Source organism: Adelges cooleyi, unplaced genomic scaffold, assembly GCF_023614345.1.
Source record: "Adelges cooleyi isolate 19-005CV unplaced genomic scaffold, UGA_ACOO_1.1 ACOO_flye_CR_arks_rails_tigmint_CR_PRNA_21, whole genome shotgun sequence".
NCBI lineage: Eukaryota > Metazoa > Arthropoda > Insecta > Hemiptera > Adelgidae > Adelges > Adelges cooleyi.
Genome location: NW_026095871.1, coordinates 1,068,026 through 1,088,251, shown reverse-complemented (window position 1 = coordinate 1,088,251; position 20,226 = coordinate 1,068,026). Strand labels below are relative to the sequence as shown.

General features: G+C 26.7%; 1 protein-coding gene and 1 long non-coding RNA gene across 2 annotated transcripts; both read left to right on the top strand.

Moving 5' to 3' along the window:
* Positions 1 to 8,062: 8,062 nt before the first annotated feature.
* LOC126834828 (uncharacterized) lies at positions 8,063 to 8,838 on the top strand. Its single transcript, XR_007685110.1, has 4 exons — positions 8,063 to 8,168; positions 8,248 to 8,289; positions 8,632 to 8,652; positions 8,815 to 8,838. It is a non-coding gene; the product is annotated as an uncharacterized LOC126834828 (long non-coding RNA).
* A 4,289-nt stretch (positions 8,839 to 13,127) lies between these two features.
* Positions 13,128 to 18,058, top strand: LOC126834847 (uncharacterized). The gene is made up of 8 exons (XM_050567040.1): positions 13,128 to 13,131; positions 14,754 to 14,798; positions 16,260 to 16,283; positions 17,012 to 17,107; positions 17,279 to 17,320; positions 17,394 to 17,476; positions 17,698 to 17,748; positions 17,989 to 18,058. The coding sequence occupies exons 1-7, from the start codon at positions 13,128 to 13,130 to the stop codon at positions 17,713 to 17,715; spliced, it is 312 nt and encodes a 103-aa protein (XP_050422997.1). The 3' UTR covers positions 17,716 to 17,748; positions 17,989 to 18,058.
* Positions 18,059 to 20,226: the final 2,168 nt, after the last annotated feature.

Sequence of the window (20,226 nt, the reverse complement as noted above, 5' to 3'; positions counted from 1 at the left end):
AAAGGAATATATATTTTATAAGGAAAAAACAATACTTCAGTTTCGGATAACTATTTTTAAAGTTATTGTAGTTTCAAGTTTTGGGCAGGAGGAAAGGCGGAGTGTAATATTATTTTTATCTGTGCGCATTTCCCAACCACATTTCCCCTCCCATCTTAACTTAAAAAATCTTATAACTAAAATAGTTATCCGAAACTAGTTGTCGACCAGTCAAAATGTTTAATACATTTTTCTCAATTAAAAAAGTTAATAAAATATTTACGTTACAATTGAAATTTTAAAAGTTGCTATCAAAAAAGTTGGGAGGGGGTAAAAACAAAATAAATGTGAAAAATTGAGATTGCATTGTATAAAAGAAATATGAAAAAAAACTATTAATTTCTTACTAAACCCTATGACATATTGAGTGGTTCACGATAAGTGGATCAACCTGTATTTTCATTTAATTATTTTTAATATTTTTTCCGTATCATTTTTTTTTCGTTTATATTATATTCTTGATGGAAATTATGAAAACGCATTTTGTTTTTTCATATTAGATTATTGCGTAGTTAAAGTAAAATATTCAGTTGGTTTATTTTATGTATTAATGCTTGACTCAAAATTTTATAAAACCGGATTATTTAAAAAAAATTAATACCTCCCCTGCATCGCATCGAAGCTAAAAACGTTAATTATTTTCGTTAAAAAATTCCAAGAACTGAAGTAAGCTGTAATATTATACGGAAGCATTCCTATTAACGTTATATGATTGCATTATTGTTTTTTCCTAGTATCATATATATTAATTTTTTTGCATATCAAGATTTTAGGTATAAAAACAATAATACCATAGGTTTTAGAAATGTTATGATGCGATCTAAAAACATGATTTTACTCATTTACACAACAGTTGTTCGGTAATGTTTACAGATCGAACCATAACATGTTGTTTTCAATATCGTACAATAGTGTTATATTATTTTAACCGAAAAATATGTGCAAATGATAAAATCTATTTTATTGCGAATTATTTTAAAGGAATTAACGATTTGAGTCATCTCACATAATATTATAAACTTTTGTGGTTTGTCCTTTAATGGTCTAAACTGAGCTAAAGCCTTACTCCGTTTAAACTTAAAAAAAAAGTTATATTTTTCAACTATAATTTTCGGCTTACTAAGAATTATTGAACAAATAATAGAATATTATGATTCTTTATTTTTCGTACCACGATACATTTTAGACATCTGTTTCTTAGTATGTTATTTTTCAAAACTCCTACATATTACCATCTATATGTTTTTGTAAATTCGTGTTTCGAATGACCCACTTCGGTAATGTTTACAGATCGAACCATAACATATTGTTTTCAATTTCGTATAATGGAGTTATATTTTTTTAACTAAAAAATATATGCAAATGATAAAATCGAATATATTGCATTTTATTTTAAAGGAATTAAGATTTGAGTCATCTCACATAGTTTAATAATCAATTGTGGTTTGTCCCTAATAGTTTTAATTGAGCCAAACTCTTACTCCGTTTAAACATTTAAAAAAAAGTTTAATATATTTTTCAACTAAAATTTTACGGTTTACTAAGAATTATTAAAAAAATAATAAAATAATATAGTTCTTAACATTTCAGTATTGTTTTTGTACCATGATTCTTTTTAGACATCTGTTTCTTAGTATGTTATTTTTTCAAAATTCCAACATATTACCAACTATATGTTTTTGTAAATTCGTGTTTCGAATGACGCACTTCTAGTTATATTATGTATTCAAATGTTGATAAATATTTTCAGAGGAATAGGAAAAAACAAAAAACAACAGCAGATGTTCTTTTGATATTTTTTTTCAGACTTTAGCGCTTTACACTACACTTAAAAAGCAAAAATAAGAAAAACATTTTACCCGTTTTTAAGATTTTTATTAATAATAATTTCTGAAGACCTGTGACCACTCCGTCTCCTCTATTCTTTGATACCATTATGCCCCTATCCTACTGTAGTATTTCTTTAGATGACATCCCATTCAAAAAAAACTCTTAGATGCTAATTTGTAAACACTGCACCTTATATATTTGTTTTTTAAAATCCTAGTTTCGAAATACCCACCTCTAGTAGTTAGGTTAAGCATTTATAAACCAAAAAAAAGGACACAGTCGACTTTGATAATCACAAAAATCAATACATCAGAATATATGTGTATTACATTGTAAATTACATTTTAAAATTTGGTAATGTTCTTATAATACTATTTGTTTTGGTATAACTTATGGCGATATTTTGATCGACAATTAGTTAATGAAATTTTTAAGTCCATAAGTTACTTAACATTAAGTATTGAGTTATAATCGACGATTGCAATAAGTTCGTTATCAAAAGTTAAGGTTCACCTTATTACTAAAAAAAAAAAACATATACATTATTCAAAATTCAAAATATGCTGTCAAAAAAACTAAGTTAGAAAGGGGATAAAAATAAAAAAAAGTTCTGAAAAATTGAGATCACATGGGATAAACACAATATGAAAAAATGTAATTCCTATTAAATACTATATTAAGTGGCCCATGATACAACATAAATCACCCTGCATAATCATCATAAATCGCAAGGAGATTGTAGATCAGAAATAATCACTACTTAGAATATAATAATTTTATTAAATAATAATATTTTAGGCATAAAACAATAACAACTTAAGTTATAGAAATGTTATTATGTGATATGAAAAACATAATTTTGCTCACATACACAACAGTTGGTCGATAATGTTTACAGATGACAAGTTGTTTTGAATATCGTACAATATAGTTATATTACTTTATCTATAAAATGTAAGCAAATGTATAATAGATACAGTCTTATGTTTTATTCTATATTATTTTTAAAGGATCAAGATTTATATCATCTCACATTACATAATAAACTTTTGTGGTTTGTCCTTTAAAAGTCTTAAGGCGGTATCGCAGCTTGTTGTATTCACGGTATCATTGAGTAACCATGGTCTACCGGGTTATGGCTAGAGTTGAGCTGAGCTCAACTTTTGTATCTTACTTATAAATATACCGTATACGGCACATCAATGACAAACCGGCATTTGATGCAGATAGTGATAGTAATAAGTATGTTCAAATTGATAATTGATAAAACATCAATTGACCGCGGTTACCATACTTTAACCACCTATACCACACGATACAAAAGTTGAGCTCAGCTCAACTCTAGCCATAACCCGGTAGACCATGGTTACTCAATGATACCGTGAATACAACAAGCTGCGATACCGCCTTAAGACTTTTAAAGGACAAACCACAAAAGTTTATTATGTAATGTGAGATGATATAAATCTTGATCCTTTAAAAATAATATAGAATAAAACATAAGACTGTATCTATTATACATTTGCTTACATTTTATAGATAAAGTAATATAACTATATTGTACGATATTCAAAACAACTTGTCATCTGTAAACATTATCGACCAACTGTTGTGTATGTGAGCAAAATTATGTTTTTCATATCACATAATAACATTTCTATAACTTAAGTTGTTATTGTTTTATGCCTAAAATATTATTATTTAATAAAATTATTATATTCTAAGTAGTGATTATTTCTGATCTACAATCTCCTTGCGATTTATGATGATTATGCAGGGTGATTTATGTTGTATCATGGGCCACTTAATATAGTATTTAATAGGAATTACATTTTTTCATATTGTGTTTATCCCATGTGATCTCAATTTTTCAGAACTTTTTTTTATTTTTATCCCCTTTCTAACTTAGTTTTTTTGACAGCATATTTTGAATTTTGAATAATGTATATGTTTTTTTTTTTTAGTAATAAGGTGAACCTTAACTTTTGATAACGAACTTATTGCAATCGTCGATTATAACTCAATACTTAATGTTAAGTAACTTATGGACTTAAAAATTTCATTAACTAATTGTCGATCAAAATATCGCCATAAGTTATACCAAAACAAATAGTATTATAAGAACATTACCAAATTTTAAAATGTAATTTACAATGTAATACACATATATTCTGATGTATTGATTTTTGTGATTATCAAAGTCGACTGTGTCCTTTTTTTTGGTTTATAAATGCTTAACCTAACTACTAGAGGTGGGTATTTCGAAACTAGGATTTTAAAAAACAAATATATAAGGTGCAGTGTTTACAAATTAGCATCTAAGAGTTTTTTTTGAATGGGATGTCATCTAAAGAAATACTACAGTAGGATAGGGGCATAATGGTATCAAAGAATAGAGGAGACGGAGTGGTCACAGGTCTTCAGAAATTATTATTAATAAAAATCTTAAAAACGGGTAAAATGTTTTTCTTATTTTTGCTTTTTAAGTGTAGTGTAAAGCGCTAAAGTCTGAAAAAAAATATCAAAAGAACATCTGCTGTTGTTTTTTGTTTTTTCCTATTCCTCTGAAAATATTTATCAACATTTGAATACATAATATAACTAGAAGTGCGTCATTCGAAACACGAATTTACAAAAACATATAGTTGGTAATATGTTGGAATTTTGAAAAAATAACATACTAAGAAACAGATGTCTAAAAAGAATCATGGTACAAAAACAATACTGAAATGTTAAGAACTATATTATTTTATTATTTTTTTAATAATTCTTAGTAAACCGTAAAATTTTAGTTGAAAAATATATTAAACTTTTTTTTAAATGTTTAAACGGAGTAAGAGTTTGGCTCAATTAAAACTATTAGGGACAAACCACAATTGATTATTAAACTATGTGAGATGACTCAAATCTTAATTCCTTTAAAATAAAATGCAATATATTCGATTTTATCATTTGCATATATTTTTTAGTTAAAAAAATATAACTCCATTATACGAAATTGAAAACAATATGTTATGGTTCGATCTGTAAACATTACCGAACAACTGTTGTGTATTTGAGTAAAATCGTGTTTTTCAAATAGCATTGTAACATTTCTAAATCCTATAGTATTATTGTTTTTATACTTAAAATATTATTATATAATAAAGTTAATACACTAATGCTATATATACTAATTAATATAAAATGCTTCCGTATATTCGTATATTGTATAAATCAGTGTAGAGAGTAAAAAACTCAATTGTCTCCATATATGAAAGAAAACTATCATGAGCATTTTTAATACTATATTTATTGCAATGCACCTTTATGAGTATAATCAAATACATACTATATTTCTACATTAATTCAGCACCTTCGAGCCTTTTGTAATATTCACACTTTTAATTAAATATTTATTCGAATTGAAATGTTTAACGTCATATCATAAAGGGTACAGGGAAAATACAGCTAAAGTCACTTTTCAAAATGGCCTTTTTTTTGTTATAAAATTCGTTTTGATACAAAATAAATCTGTTTTTTATTTTTAAGCTCGATTATAAACAAAATTTAACATTTTTTTATAAGTTGTAAGTATTTTGTTATTTTGATGTTTTTTCCCTGTACCCTTCTAATGTTTTTGTCTAACATACATGGTTTAACAAAAAAACTGTGTGTGTCACGGGACACGCGATTGATGTGAAACTTAGATATTATGTTATATATAGTTTTTTGATAGATACGTGGATGTATAAATATTATTGAATACGACTGAAGAAAATTAAAATGGAAGTAAAACAAATATTTGTATATTTATTGATAAATAAAATTATTTTATTTCTGTCCGAACCATACTCAATACGACCAATCATCCGTTTATAAATATCCATTTCACCAATACCGTTTGGTCATTGGTTTGAGTGGCGGTGGTGAGGGCGTTTAAGATTGGGATAGATTTAAAAAATGTACTTCATTATAATAATATTGCATATTGTTTAACAGTGTTCCGTATTAAATATTTTACGACAAAGTAATTCACACAATTTTAATACATTACTATACAAAAAAAAACATCAGAGTATTATTGTTCTGTTATTTCAAATATAATAATATTTCAAAATAAATGAATAATTAATCATATAATAATATATATTTATTTTATTATTCATTTTTTAGATGTAGGACTTTGAAATTTATTCTGTATCTTAAGAACATCTAGTATACACTAATATATACTCAAAAATTGAGTATGGTGCTTCCGTCCGTGTGCAGCAGTACAGCGTTGCTGTAGCTGGTTCAAATCAATTTGTCCAACGTACATGGTTTAACAAAAAAACTGTGTGTGTCACGGGACACGCTATTGATGTGAAACTTAGATATTATGTTATATATAGCTTTTTGATAGATAAGTGGATGTATAAATATTATTGAACCTAACTACTAGAGGTGGGTATTTCGAAACTAGGATTTTAAAAAACAAATATATAAGGTGCAGTGTTTACAAATTAGCATCTAAGAGTTTTTTTGAATGGGATGTCATCTAAAGGAATACTACAGTAGGAAGGGGGCATAATGGTATCAAAGAATAGAGGAGACGGAGTGGTCACAGGTCTTCAGAAATTATTATTATTACAAATCTTAAAAACGGGTAAAATGTTTTTCTTATTTTTGCTTTTTTAAGTGTAGTGTAAAGCGCTAAAGTCTGAAAATAAATATTAATAGAACATCTGCTGTGACGCTATTACAATAACACGGTTCGATCTGTAAACATTACCGACCAACTGTTGTGTATATGAGTAAAATCATGTTTTTCAAATCGCGTTATAATATATTATTATGTTATAATAAAATTAATATAGATTTTTTTAGGAAAATACAATACTCCAATTATATAACAATACTATGGATGCTCCTGTGTAATCTTACAGCTGACTTCAGTTCTTAGGAGTTATTAATGAAAACTATTAAGGTTTTTTAAAAATAATCTGGGTTTAAACTATTTAAAATTTTGAGTAAATTGTATATGGCCTATACATAAAAACAACCGAATATTTTACTTTAAAGCGTGTATACCTTACACCTTAACTACGCGATAATCTAATATAAAAAAAAAATGCGTTTTCATACTTTCCATCAGAAATATAATGTAAACGAAAAAATAGAATATACGGAAAAAATATTTAAAATTAATATTAATTAAATGAAAATACAGGGTGATCCAACTTAGTTTTTTTGATAGCAATTTTAGAAACTTAAATGTGTATATTTTATTAATTTTTAAATTGAGAATAATGTAATAAACATTTTTACTGGTCTAAAACCAGTTTCTGATAGCTATTTTAGTTATAAGAGTTTTTAACTTTTAAGTTAAGATGGGAGGGGAAACGTGGTTGGGAAATGCCCACAAATCAAAAAAAGACAATACTCCACTATTCCTCCTGCCCAAAACTGGAAACTTTAATAACTTTAAAAATAGTTATCCGAAACTGAAGTATTGTTTTTTCCTAATCAAATATATATATTCATTTTTTTACATAATAATATTTTAGGTATAAAAATAATAATACCATAGGTTTTAGAAATGTTATGATGCGATTTGAAAAACATGATTTTACTCATAAACACAACAGTTGGTCGGTAATGTTTACAGATCGAACCATAACATGTTGTTTTCAATATCATACATTGGTGTTATATTTTTTTAACGGAAAAATATGTACAAATAATAAAATCTATTATATTGCATATCATTTTAAAGGGATCAAGATTTGAGTCATCTCACATAATATATTAGGCTTTTGTAGTTTGTCCTTTAAAAGTCATAATTGAAAGAAGCTATACCCTTACCCCGTTTAAAAATTTAAAAAAAAATTAAACTAAAACTGTACGGCTTACTAAGAATTATTGAACAAATTATAGAATATTATGTTTCTTTATTTTTCAGTATTGTTTTTGTATCATGATACTTTTTAGACATCTGTTTCTAAGTATGTTATTTTTTCAAAACTCCTACTTATTGCCAATTATATGTTTTTGTAAATTCGTATTTCGAATGACCCACTTCTAGTACGATTTTGTATTAAAATGTTGATGAATATGTTCTGAGCAATTTGTACAAACAAAAAACAACTTATAAAACATGTAGTTTTTACTATTAACCAAACATTACGCAGCTTTTATAAGAAGAAAAATATAGTAGGTCACTACTAGTATTCCAGTTACTTCCAAAGGCAAACGACAGTCATCTTTATAAATATTGTCAAAAATGCATTTCTTGTGCACTGTTATGTTGCTTGTAGCAATTCTAACATTATTCTCAGGTATTTGAATAAATATAATTTTTGGAATTTCGTATAAGCATTAACCACCTAAATATAACATAATTATTTTGTTTTTCAGCGGTATCTGGGTCTGGATCTGGGTCTGAGGACTATTTTACACGTAAGTTATTTTCTTTGTTTACTAAAAAATGCATATAAATCTTTCCAAAGCGTACACTGTAGTAATTTGGAAGTATATTATTTTTGAACGAATTATTTATAAGATACTCATTTTTTAAACCTAAAAAAATGTTTTATTTCAGCATTTATAATATGTACAGATTATGTCTCATCATTAGATTATACAAGGTCTCACCATAATTGATCGATAATGATCATACAGCTAGAACCATAATTGTGTTTCCGATATTGTACAAGTGTACACATAACTAAAATTTCATTGTTCTAGAATTTTGTATAAATATTAATCACCTAAATATAACAAAATCCTTATGTTTTTCAGAGGCGTCCCCGCCTGTAAGACGTAAGTTAGGTTTTTTTAGTAAACATAGAAATCTTTCAAAAACGAATTATCAATTACAAATTTTTTAAATAACAATTATTTTTGAAATTTTTTATAAATATTTACCACCAAAATATAACAATTTATAATTTCATTAATTACCACTTGCTTTTCGTTATTCAGCTACTCATCCTCCGCCAAAATCGAGTAAGTTGTTTTCATTGATTTACTAAAAAAAATCATAGAAATCTTTCCAAAACAAATTATCAATTACAAATTTTTTAAATAACAATTGTTTTTGTAAATTTTTATACATATTAACTACCAAAAATAACAATTTATGATTTTATTACTTTCCACTACCTTTTTGTTTTACAATTTCAGCAACACCACAGAGTAAGTTTTTTCTATTGTTTTACTAAAAAAAGCATACAAATATTTTCAAAGCATACGCTTGAGTACCTAAAACCTAAAAAAATGTTTACAGCATTTATATTATGTATAGATTATGCCTGATCATTAAAATTTACAATGTCTCACCATAATTGGTCAGTAATGATCTTACAGCTAGAACTAAAATTTTGTTTCCGATAATCTACAAGTGTACACATAACCCAATTTTCATAGTTCTTAAAATTGTGTATAAATATTAACCACCTATATACAACAAAACCCATTTTTTTCAGTGGAGATCATCCAGGTGCCTAAAAGCTGTAAGTTATTTTCTATGTTTCACTAAAAATACCATAGAAATCTTTCCGAAACGAATTATCAATTACAACATTTTTAAATAACAATTATTTTTGAAATTTTGTATTAATATTTACCACCAAAATATAATAATTCTTCATTTCATTAATTACCACTACCCTTTTGTTTTACAGCTTCTAATCCACCACCATTTACTAAAAAAAGCATACTAATCTTTTCAAAGCATATACTTGTGTAATTTTAAAGAATGTTCTGGTATGGTGAACTAAATCAACTGATAAATAGTCATTATAATAATTTCCTTTAGCTGCATATCTAAGATCACTTTTGTTTATTTAACAAAATATGTTGCGTGATGTTACTGCCTTTAAAATGTTAATCGTGAGATAACTAGTTAGCGTCATTAGATACTAGTGAAAATTAAATTAAAAAAATAATTCGAGTTTAATTAATAACAACCATTTTTGAAATTTTGTATAAATATTAACTACCTAAATATAACAAAATCCTTTTGTTTTTTTCAGTGGAAAATGGGTCTAGGAAAGAAAAAAGTAAGTTATTTTCTTTGTTTACTAAAAAATGCATATAAATCCTTCCAAAGCGTACACTGAGTACCTAAAAACCTAAAAAAATTGTATACAGCATTTATAATATGTACAGATATGCCTCATTCTTAGAGTTTACAAAGTCTCACAATAATTGATCGGTAATGATCATACAGCTAGAACCATAATTTTGTTTCGAATTTCATAGTTCTAGAATTTTGTATAAATATAAACCACCTAAATATAACAAAATGCTTTTGTTTTTCAGACGGAAAAGCGGCTTATGAAGATAAAAGAAGTAAGATTTTTTGTTTTACTAAAAAAAACATACAAATTTGTTCAACTTGAGTAATTTTGTAGAATATTTATATTTTTGAACCAATTATCAATTACATAATTTTTAACCATAAATTATAGTATTTATAATATGTACAATTAAAATGATTCGCCTTTGAGTATACAGTAGTCTGGTGAACAAAGTCGTTTAAGTCATTATAATTTTATCCTTTATCTGCATACTTAACACCAATTTCATTGATTAACAAATGTTACGTGGTGTTAATGACTAAACAATTTTGACAATTTGTTTCATACCGACAAACCGTTTTTTTTAAATTTTGTTCCAAAACGTAATTATATGTTATTTATAGTTATCAGAGTCATAATCTCAACTTAGTATATTAAAAAGTTAAGGTTTTTTTTTTTCGTTTCTTTCATTCGCCAACAACAATACTTACCAAAATGCATTACTTGTAATTTGTTATGGTGCTAGTAGCAATGTTAAAGCACTCGAGTGTACATAAGTAACAATAATTTTTGAAATTTTTTATAAATATTAAACACCAAAGTATAACAATTAATAATTTGAATACTAACCACTGCCCTTCTGTTTTACAGTTTTACCAGCGCGTGAGTTATTTTCATTACTTAACTAAAACAAATTCATCCAAAAATCTTTCCAATTCATGTATTAAGTAATTTGAAAGAATAATATTTTTGAACGAACTATTAGTAAGACACACATTTTTTAAACCTAAATAAATGTTTACAGCATTTACAACGGTTTGACTAAATTATCTTTATTAACAAAATGTTAGTTAATAACTTACTACAAATGTACACAGTACAATTTTTGTACGTACAATAAAAAGAACCTAAATACATTACCTATAATATATATAAATTTTTTTAATATTACAGCAACCCCAAAAAAAAAACCAACTCCTAAAGATGTGAAAGGTTAGAATATGTTATCGTACCTAGAGTTAAATTATACTTTTGAGCTAATTATGCTTACTATTTAACTCTAAGTTATTTTTACTGAATTTAAATTATACAGGTTATCCTTACCAACAAAATGAAAATAATTTACTATAAATTTACTCTTTACTCTATAATGTACAACAGAAGGAACCTAAGTATATACATATTTATATATTTTTGTTTTTTAATTAAAGCTTTTTTAGATGAAAATGAGTAATAGCAACACCAGCCGGGCAATCGCCGAACGGGCAGACTACGTCATTATTCATTTAATAAAAATTATATAAATCATAAATGTATTATTTTAAACATAGCGCTTCACGCAATATATGTACACTTTTATTAGAATAAATAATAAATAAATAAATCATTCAACTATAAATAAAAAAAGAGCATTTTATTAATTAAAGGTAATATACGATTTTTTTGTGCTTAAGAGGATGTCATACCATTTGAAAATAATCGTAACTGTGTTTATGGAAAAGAGTGATTTCAAAGCGACATAGTCATAGAAAACATATTTCGATATCATTAAAAAGAAAAAAACTTTATCTAGATTCGCTCGTCGGATTTTTTGAGAAAACGTAAATTCTATTTTAATTACACGCGTTTATATAAGTAAAATAATGTCTTAATTAAAATAATAGTTATGAAAATTGTGTAGATAATATAAAAAACAAATCGACGGAAGAACCTAGATTAAGTTTTCATTATTTTAATTATGCAAAAAAAAATTGTCTTCTATTATTATTTAACCTATAATAGTGAATAATATGCGTAGTTATGTTTAGATGACATTTTTTCTTTGAATCGCTGTCAAAAAAAATGTGATGGTCCTAAAAAAAATTAATAAAAAAAAAAAAAGAGTCCTAACTCGAAACTAAACCAAGGTCTTATTCGTTAAAATAATATAATACAAATCGGTTATCAGATATTTAAGAAAAAATAATTAATTATTGCTAGAGCGCTTAAATGCCTTTCTAGCGAATTATTTTACAAAACGAACGATTCAAATAGATTGTGAAAAAATTGTGCAATTGTCTTAATGCAATAATAAGTCTTAGCTACTTATAGTGAATTTGATCATCTACGATTTCGCATTGAAACGTTTGTTCAAAAGTTTTTTTTAATACATATTTAGGAATATTTAGGCAAACAATAACCGACAAAACAACACATGTAGTTTTTTAGTTTGTACAAAACACTACGCAGTAAAAAAAAGAAGAAAAACTAACACTAGTATTCAAGTTACTTCCAAAAGCAAACTACGATTTCATATGTATATCATTAAAAATGCGTTTTTTGTACATTGTAATGTTGCTCGTAGCAATTCTAACCAAGTACTCCTCAGGTATTTATAAATAAAAATCATTTTTGGAACTTCTGTATAAATATTAACGTCCAAATACTCTAATACCTTTTTTTAATTCAGAGGTCCCAGGTGGCCAACAAACTAAACTTTCACCACCTCGTGAGTTATTTTCATTGTCATACTTAAAATAAATAGTACAAATCTTTCAAAGCATATACTTGAGTTATTTAAAATATTATTTTTCAACGAATTATCAATTACAAAAAATGTGTAATTGATAATTCGTTTTACAAAAAAAAAGTACATTTATAATTTCATTACTCACCACTACACATTTTTTTCCAGCAGCAACTGAGTCTTCGGAAGTAGAAGAACCCCCACTATCAAGTGAGTTAAAATTATTTGTTTTACCAAAATAAGCACACAAATCTTTCCAAGGCATACACTCGATTAAATTTTGATAGAACATTATTTTTTAACAAATTATCAATTGAGTAAAATTCAGGGGGGAGGGGATATTGAAACTTAAATGGTTACGCTTAGATCTAATTGGTTTTTTATGTTAAAAATAATTTGCTGAATAAATACTCCACCGACAGTTTACAGGATGTTCAGAGTTTCATGAATGACCTGGTATTTTTAAGATATACTAAAATCATAAAAATATGGGTAACGTAAAGTCATTTTGGTACGTTATCAAACATTAATAATATCATTTTTTTCCCTATCAAAAGCTTGAAAAAGGAGCTGGGAGGGAGAAGGGTTTAAATATTGAAACGTAAACGGTCACGTACACGTTTAATTCGTTTTTTTAATTTGTAATAACTTGCAGTAAATTTTGACTGGTCGATAACCAGTTTTGAGTTATTTGGCACTAATCAAAATGTTAGATTATTACCTAACCCAACCTACCCACTTTTTTTAGCGGAAACAGAATCTTCGGAAGAAGAAGAACCACATTCACCAAGTGGGTTATTATCTTTGTTGGAATAAAATAATAATTTGCTAAAAATGTTGAATGGTCGATAATCAGTTTTGAGTTATTAGATACTAATAAAATTACCAGAGTTTCAATAACAATAAATTTTGGAATTTTATATAAATATTAACCACCAAAATATAAACATTTGTAGTAGCTGCGGTAGTTGGGATTTCGAATACAGCAAAGGAATCACCAGGTGGGTTATTTTCATTGTTTTACTAAAAAATATATTAATTTTTTCAAAGTATACACTCGAGTAATTGGAAAGAATTTTCGTTTTGAGCTAATTATCAATTACACATTTGTTAAACTTAAATAAATTGTTTATAGAATTTATAATATGTATAATAATGCCTCATCTTTGTATATTTAGTAGTCTGGCGAAGAAAATCTATTGTTATATATATATATATAAAAAAAAAAGTCATTATAATGATTTCTTTTAGCTGCATATTTAAGACCACTTTTGGTTATTTAACAAATGTTGCGTGGTGTTAATGACTTTAAAAAGTGCTGAAAATTGGTTTTTTACTAACAAAACGTTGTTCAATTAGATTGTTTAATTGTTTCGTTGTTTAATTGTTCGATAGTAATGCCAAGGATATGAAAATATATCTGCGTTTTAAAATATTTTCAAAACACATATAATTCTCTGTCATCTTCCCAACTTAGTTAAACAAAAAGATTAGGAGTTTCTTTTAGTTTCTTCCATTCGCAAATGAGCAACAGTGCCAAAATGGATTTTTTGTACATTGTTATGGAATACGTACCAACGTTTTTAGCACTCAGGTATACATAAAAAACAATAATTTTTGAAATTATGTATAAATATTAACCACCAAAATACAACAATTTATAATTTCATTGCTCACCATTATCTTTTTATTTTCAGTGCGTTGTGCACTTCCACTACCACGTGAGTTATATTCTTTATTTTATTAAAAAAACGTGCCTAATGGCAAATTTGAAAGAATATTAACTTTGAACGGTATCAATTATACGATTTTTCAGACTTAAATAAATATTTATAATATGTATAATGAATGCAGTATTATTCAGTATACAGTGTTCAGAACTTCATAGCCTGTGTTTTTTATGATAATATACTAGAGATTGGCGAAATGGGATAGGGGGGGGGGGGAAATATCGATACTTGAAGGGAACATTTAATTCGATATTTATATTTAAAACAATTTGCTGAATATTTTGTCTGGGCGATAACCAGTTTTGAGTTATTAAATACTAATAAAATTTTTTAAATATCATAATTTTTGAAATTTTGTAAAAATTGTACCTGTTTGTATTTCAGCGAATCTCCAACCAAAAGTAGAAGAAGAAGTACAACAATCATCAAGTGAGTTATTTTATTTGTTTTACCAAAAAAACTAACCTTTTAAACTTAATAAAAATATGTATAAATATTTAGTAGTAGTATTTTGTATGTATTATATGTATAAATATCAACCACTGAAATATAAACATATATAATTCCACTACTCATTTGTTTTTCAGCGATTCTACATCCAAAAAAAGAAGAAGAGCCACGACCACTATGTGAGTGTTTTTTCTATTTTTTAATAAAGTATTTAATCAATGCCTTATGCTACAGTTTTCATGACCGATCTGGTTTTTTGATGATATACTGATGATAAATTATTAAAAAAAATTCGCTACGTTATCCCTTTTTGATTTTTTTATCAAACAATGATTTTAATTCGCTTTCAGTCAAAATCTGCACTTATTAAGTAGGAGGTTAGGTAAAACGGTTAACGTACACATCTACTGACAATTTTATCTCACTGAACTATAAACATTTATAGTGGTTGTGGTAATAATATAATAATAATTTGCTAAACATTTTGGCTGGTCGATAACTAGTTTTGAGTTAATAGATACCAATAAAAATATTAGAGTTTGAGCAACTATCAATTTTGGAATTTTGTATAAATATTAACTACCGACATATAAACATTTATAGTAGTTGGGACTTCGAATACAGGAAAAGAATCACCAGGCGAGTTATTTTATTTTTTTTACAAAAATAACCGTACAAATCTCAAAACATTACAATTGAGTAATTTGAAAGAATTTTATTTTTGAGCTAATTATCAATTGTGGATTTTTAAAATTTAAATAAATATACATAGAATTTATAATATGAACATTTACATACCGATAAACCGGTTTTTAATTAATTGTTCGAAAATTATGCTAAGGGTACAAAATGTAATTGTCTTTTAAAATATTTTCAAAATGCAAATTGTTGTCAGTCATCATCCCGTCTTAGTTCATCAAAAAGATTAGGATTTTTTAGGATTAAGCTTTTCCATTCCCATTCAATAATCAGCGCCAAAATATGCGTTTTGTACATTGTTATGGTGCCAGGAGGTTGATACGTTGGTGTTTAGCACTCATACATAAATAACAATAAATTTTGAAAATATGTATAAATATTAACCACCAAAATACATAATTGGTTACATTCACATCTAATTAGGTTTTTATATTTAGAATAATTTGCTGAATATTATGTCTGAGCGATAACCAGTTTTGAGTTATTAGATACCAATAAATTTGTTAAAATAATATAATATTTGTAATTTTGTAAAAAAATTGTACCTATTTGTTATTCAGCGAATCTCCAACCAAAAGAAGAAGTACAACAATCATCGAGTGAGCTATTTTCTTAGTTTCTCTCGTAGCAACGTTTAAAAAGTCGTGTGCAACAATAATTTTTAAAATTTTGTCTAAATATTTACAAAACTTTATAACAATTTACTACTTCATTCCTCACCACTATCCTTTTGTTTTTCAGAGTTTCATGTACTTCCACTACCACGTGAGTTATTTTAATTGTTTCACTAAACAAAAACATACAAATTTTTTCAATACGTTTCAAATTTTTTTAAAATAATATAACTTTTGGAATTGTTTAAATATTGTACTTATTTGTATTTCAGCGAATCTCCAACCAAAAGAAGAAGAAGAAGAAGTACAACAATCGTCAAGTGAGTTATTTTATTTGTTTTATCAAAAAAAGCAACACATATTCCAAAGCACACACAAAAGTAATTTGAAATAATATTATTTTTGAACAAATTATCAAGTACACATTATTTAAACTTTAATAGAAGTATGTATAAATAATAGTGGTATGTAGTATCTATGTATATATATTAATCACTGAAATATAAAAATTTATATTTTCATTACTCACCACTACTCATTTGTTTTTCAGCATATCTCCAACCAAAAGAAGAAAAAGTACAACAATCATCAAGTGAGCTATTTTCTTAGTTTCTCTCGTAGCAACGTTTAAGAACTCATGTGTAACAATAATTTTTGAAATTTTATATAAATATTTCCTAAACTTTATAACAATTTACTACTTCATTCCTCACCACTATCCTTTTGTTTTTCAGAGTTTCATGTACTTCCACTACCACGTGAGTTATTTTAATTGTTTCACTAAACCAAAGCATACAAATTTTTTCAATACATTTCAAATTGTTTTAAAATAATATAACTTTTGGAATTTTGTAAAAATTGTACCTATTTATATTTCAGCGAATCTCCAACCAAAAGAAGAAGAAGAAGTACAACAATCGTCAAGTGAGTTATTTTATCAAAAAAAGCAACACATATTCCAAAGCACACACATAAGTAATTTTGAAATAATATTATTTTTGAACAAATTATCAATTACACATTTTTTAAACTTTAATAAAAGTATGTATAAATAATAGTGGTATGTAGTATCTATGTATATATATTAATCACTGAAATATAAAAATTTATATTTTCATTACTCACCACTACTCATTTGTTTTTCAGCATATCTCCAACCAAAAGAAGAAGAAGAACCACAACAACCATGTGAGTTTTTTTTGTGTCTTATAAAAAAACAATGTATGTAAGAATATACTAATAGTGTGGTCTAAATATATAGTATACAGTAAAGGTGAAAAAAGTAAGATGCCCACTACTAACCCTGAAACAAGCGCAAAGTCAGACTATTTTTTAGAATTAAAGGTAAATTATTCTCTTAACTATATTATGTTCACTATTTAACTTGAAGTTACTTTAACTGTAAATAAAATATACACTTTATCATTATCATCAAAACGAGATTTAATAACCATTAACCTAATACAGATGTACACAGTACACAATGTTTTAAATATAAACTATATTTTTGTACGTACAATAAAAGTAACCTAAATATATAAATTTATTTATTTTAAATATTACAGCAAAGGAGACAAAAGTAGGATATCCTCTACCAACCCTGGAACAAGTGCAAGGTTAGACTGTGTTATTTCACTTAGAGTTAAATTTTGCTTTTGACTAAATTATGTTCACTATTTCAATTACACAACTTTAGTTATAATCAATTTACTGTATATAAAATATACGGTTTATCCTTAACGACAAAACGAGAGTTAATAACATAATACAAATGTACACAGTACACTATAATGCACAACAGAAGGAACCTAAATTATATTATATATACTTATGTATTTTTGTTTTTTTAATTACAGAATTTTTAAAAGGACAGCAGAAGAACTAGCAACACCAGCCGCGCAATTGCCGAACGGGCAGACTATGTCACTATTAATTAAATACAATTTATATAAATCATAATTTTAATTATTTTAAACATAGCGCTTTACGCAATATATGTACACATTTATTAGAATAAAATAAAATAAAAACCTACTGTGTCCATGCAAATAGTTAATAAATCGTTTAACTATAAATAAAAAAAAGAGTATTTTATTAATTAAAGGTAATATATGATTTTTTTTTGAGCTTAATAGGACGTCATACCGTTTGAAAATAATCGTAAAGTGTACAACTGTATGTTTTAATAAGACCTGTAATTTTACGTGATACTCTTCTTTGATTAATGCTTGTCACTAAGATAAAGTATTATAGCTATTGGGTCAAGTTAGTGGAATCTCGGATCCTACACGTGTATTTATAATTGCACGAACTTCTACACGTGAATTCGAACTACACGAAGTTTTCCTACCCTTGTACTTATTAAGACACTTAATGATTCTGATACGACAAAACCACTGTCGTTATCTCGTTATTTTATAGTCTGCGTTATATAACCTTACCGGAGGTCAACTATGAGTATATAAGGTCTAACTACCTGCAAATTATGAAGAAGACTGTTGTTTTTTGGATTCAGATTAAGTGTTGGTTTTTATGCAGTATACCGCCTCAAAATGTATTTTTTATTACACAATTTTTTTAAAGGAAAACTAATGTTTTGCATATTGTTATACTGTTATTCATTTAAAGAGATTCACGTTTGATTGTTTAAATTGTCTAATATTAGAAAATCTGCTTCGTGCTATTTTTAATTTTTTAGTTTATCAACTTGTAGCTCTAATTTTGTATAAAATATTTCATTATTTTATTTCTATGTACAAATTAAGATAAGTTTTAATAATAATTAAGTCATAAATGATAATACTTTATTTTATGACTAGATCAAATCTCGTGAACATTTAACATCATGATACTGCTCCTATGCTATTATTAAAAAAACACAATTTTTAAAATCTCCATAAAAGGTTATTGTTAAATAACAGGCAACAGTCGACCGCTAGTGGCTATACACGTTAATAATATTTAACTAATAAGTAATATATGTAGCTAAAATTTATTGTTTTCTCCATCACAGTACCAGTATACGATTTATTTTAATTTAAATGAAAGAAAATCGATTTTTCTTTAGAAAATAACAAGAAATTAATATACAGGATGAGGCAGCAAAACGGCGATTTTTTAATGTATTTAAATGGGAAAACCCGTTTCACTATCCCACCCTTTACATTTTAAGGATCTATGAATAGGTTTTTTTAGTTGCATTTTATTTTGTACATTGTCAATCTAATAAAATTGAAGTATAATATAGCTTCGAAATAATATAATCTATGAAGTATAAATATTTTGTGTGAGATTGCTCTAATGGAAGTATATAATACATAAATATTAATTTTATTGAGAATAAGCGGTTATAATTTAAACTATGGAGTACAAACGATTGAAACATGAATCGGCGACCATTCAAACAAAATATAACAAGACATTGTATATGTGTTATTTGGTCCACTACGTTTTTGCAAAAAAAAAAAAACAGTACAGTGGGGTCGGGGCATAGTGGGGACGGAGCATAGTTGGGTCGGGGCATAGTGGGGACGGGGAGGTCACAGTTTTACAGGAATTTTTAAATCTGAAAGTGATAAAATCACTTTCGAAAAAACGCTTCGATGCAAATCGGTAGTTAGTATTTTCAAGCCAGTACAGTCCAAACCAAGCACAGTATAAACCAGCAAAGTTAGAAAGTTTTAAATGAAGGTTCTGTATTTACAAATGAGCATCAAAGCGTTAATTTGAAAGTGATTTTATCCGAGAGGACTAGTACAGTAGAGTATTGGCATAATGTAATCAAAGCAATGAGGAAACGGAGAGGTCACAGGTCTACAAGAATTATTATAAATAAAAGTGATAAATTGAATAAAATCGCTTTCAAATAAACGCTTTGATGCTCATTTGTAAATACAGAACCTTCATTTAAAACTTTCTAACTTTGCTGGTTTATACTGTGCTTGGTTTGGACTGTACTACCGATTTGCATCGAAGCGTTTTTTCGAAAGTGATTTTATCACTTTCAGATTTCAAAATTCCTGTAAAACTGTGACCTCCCCGTCCCCAATATGCCCCGACCCAACTATGCTCCGTCCCCACTATGCCCCGACCCC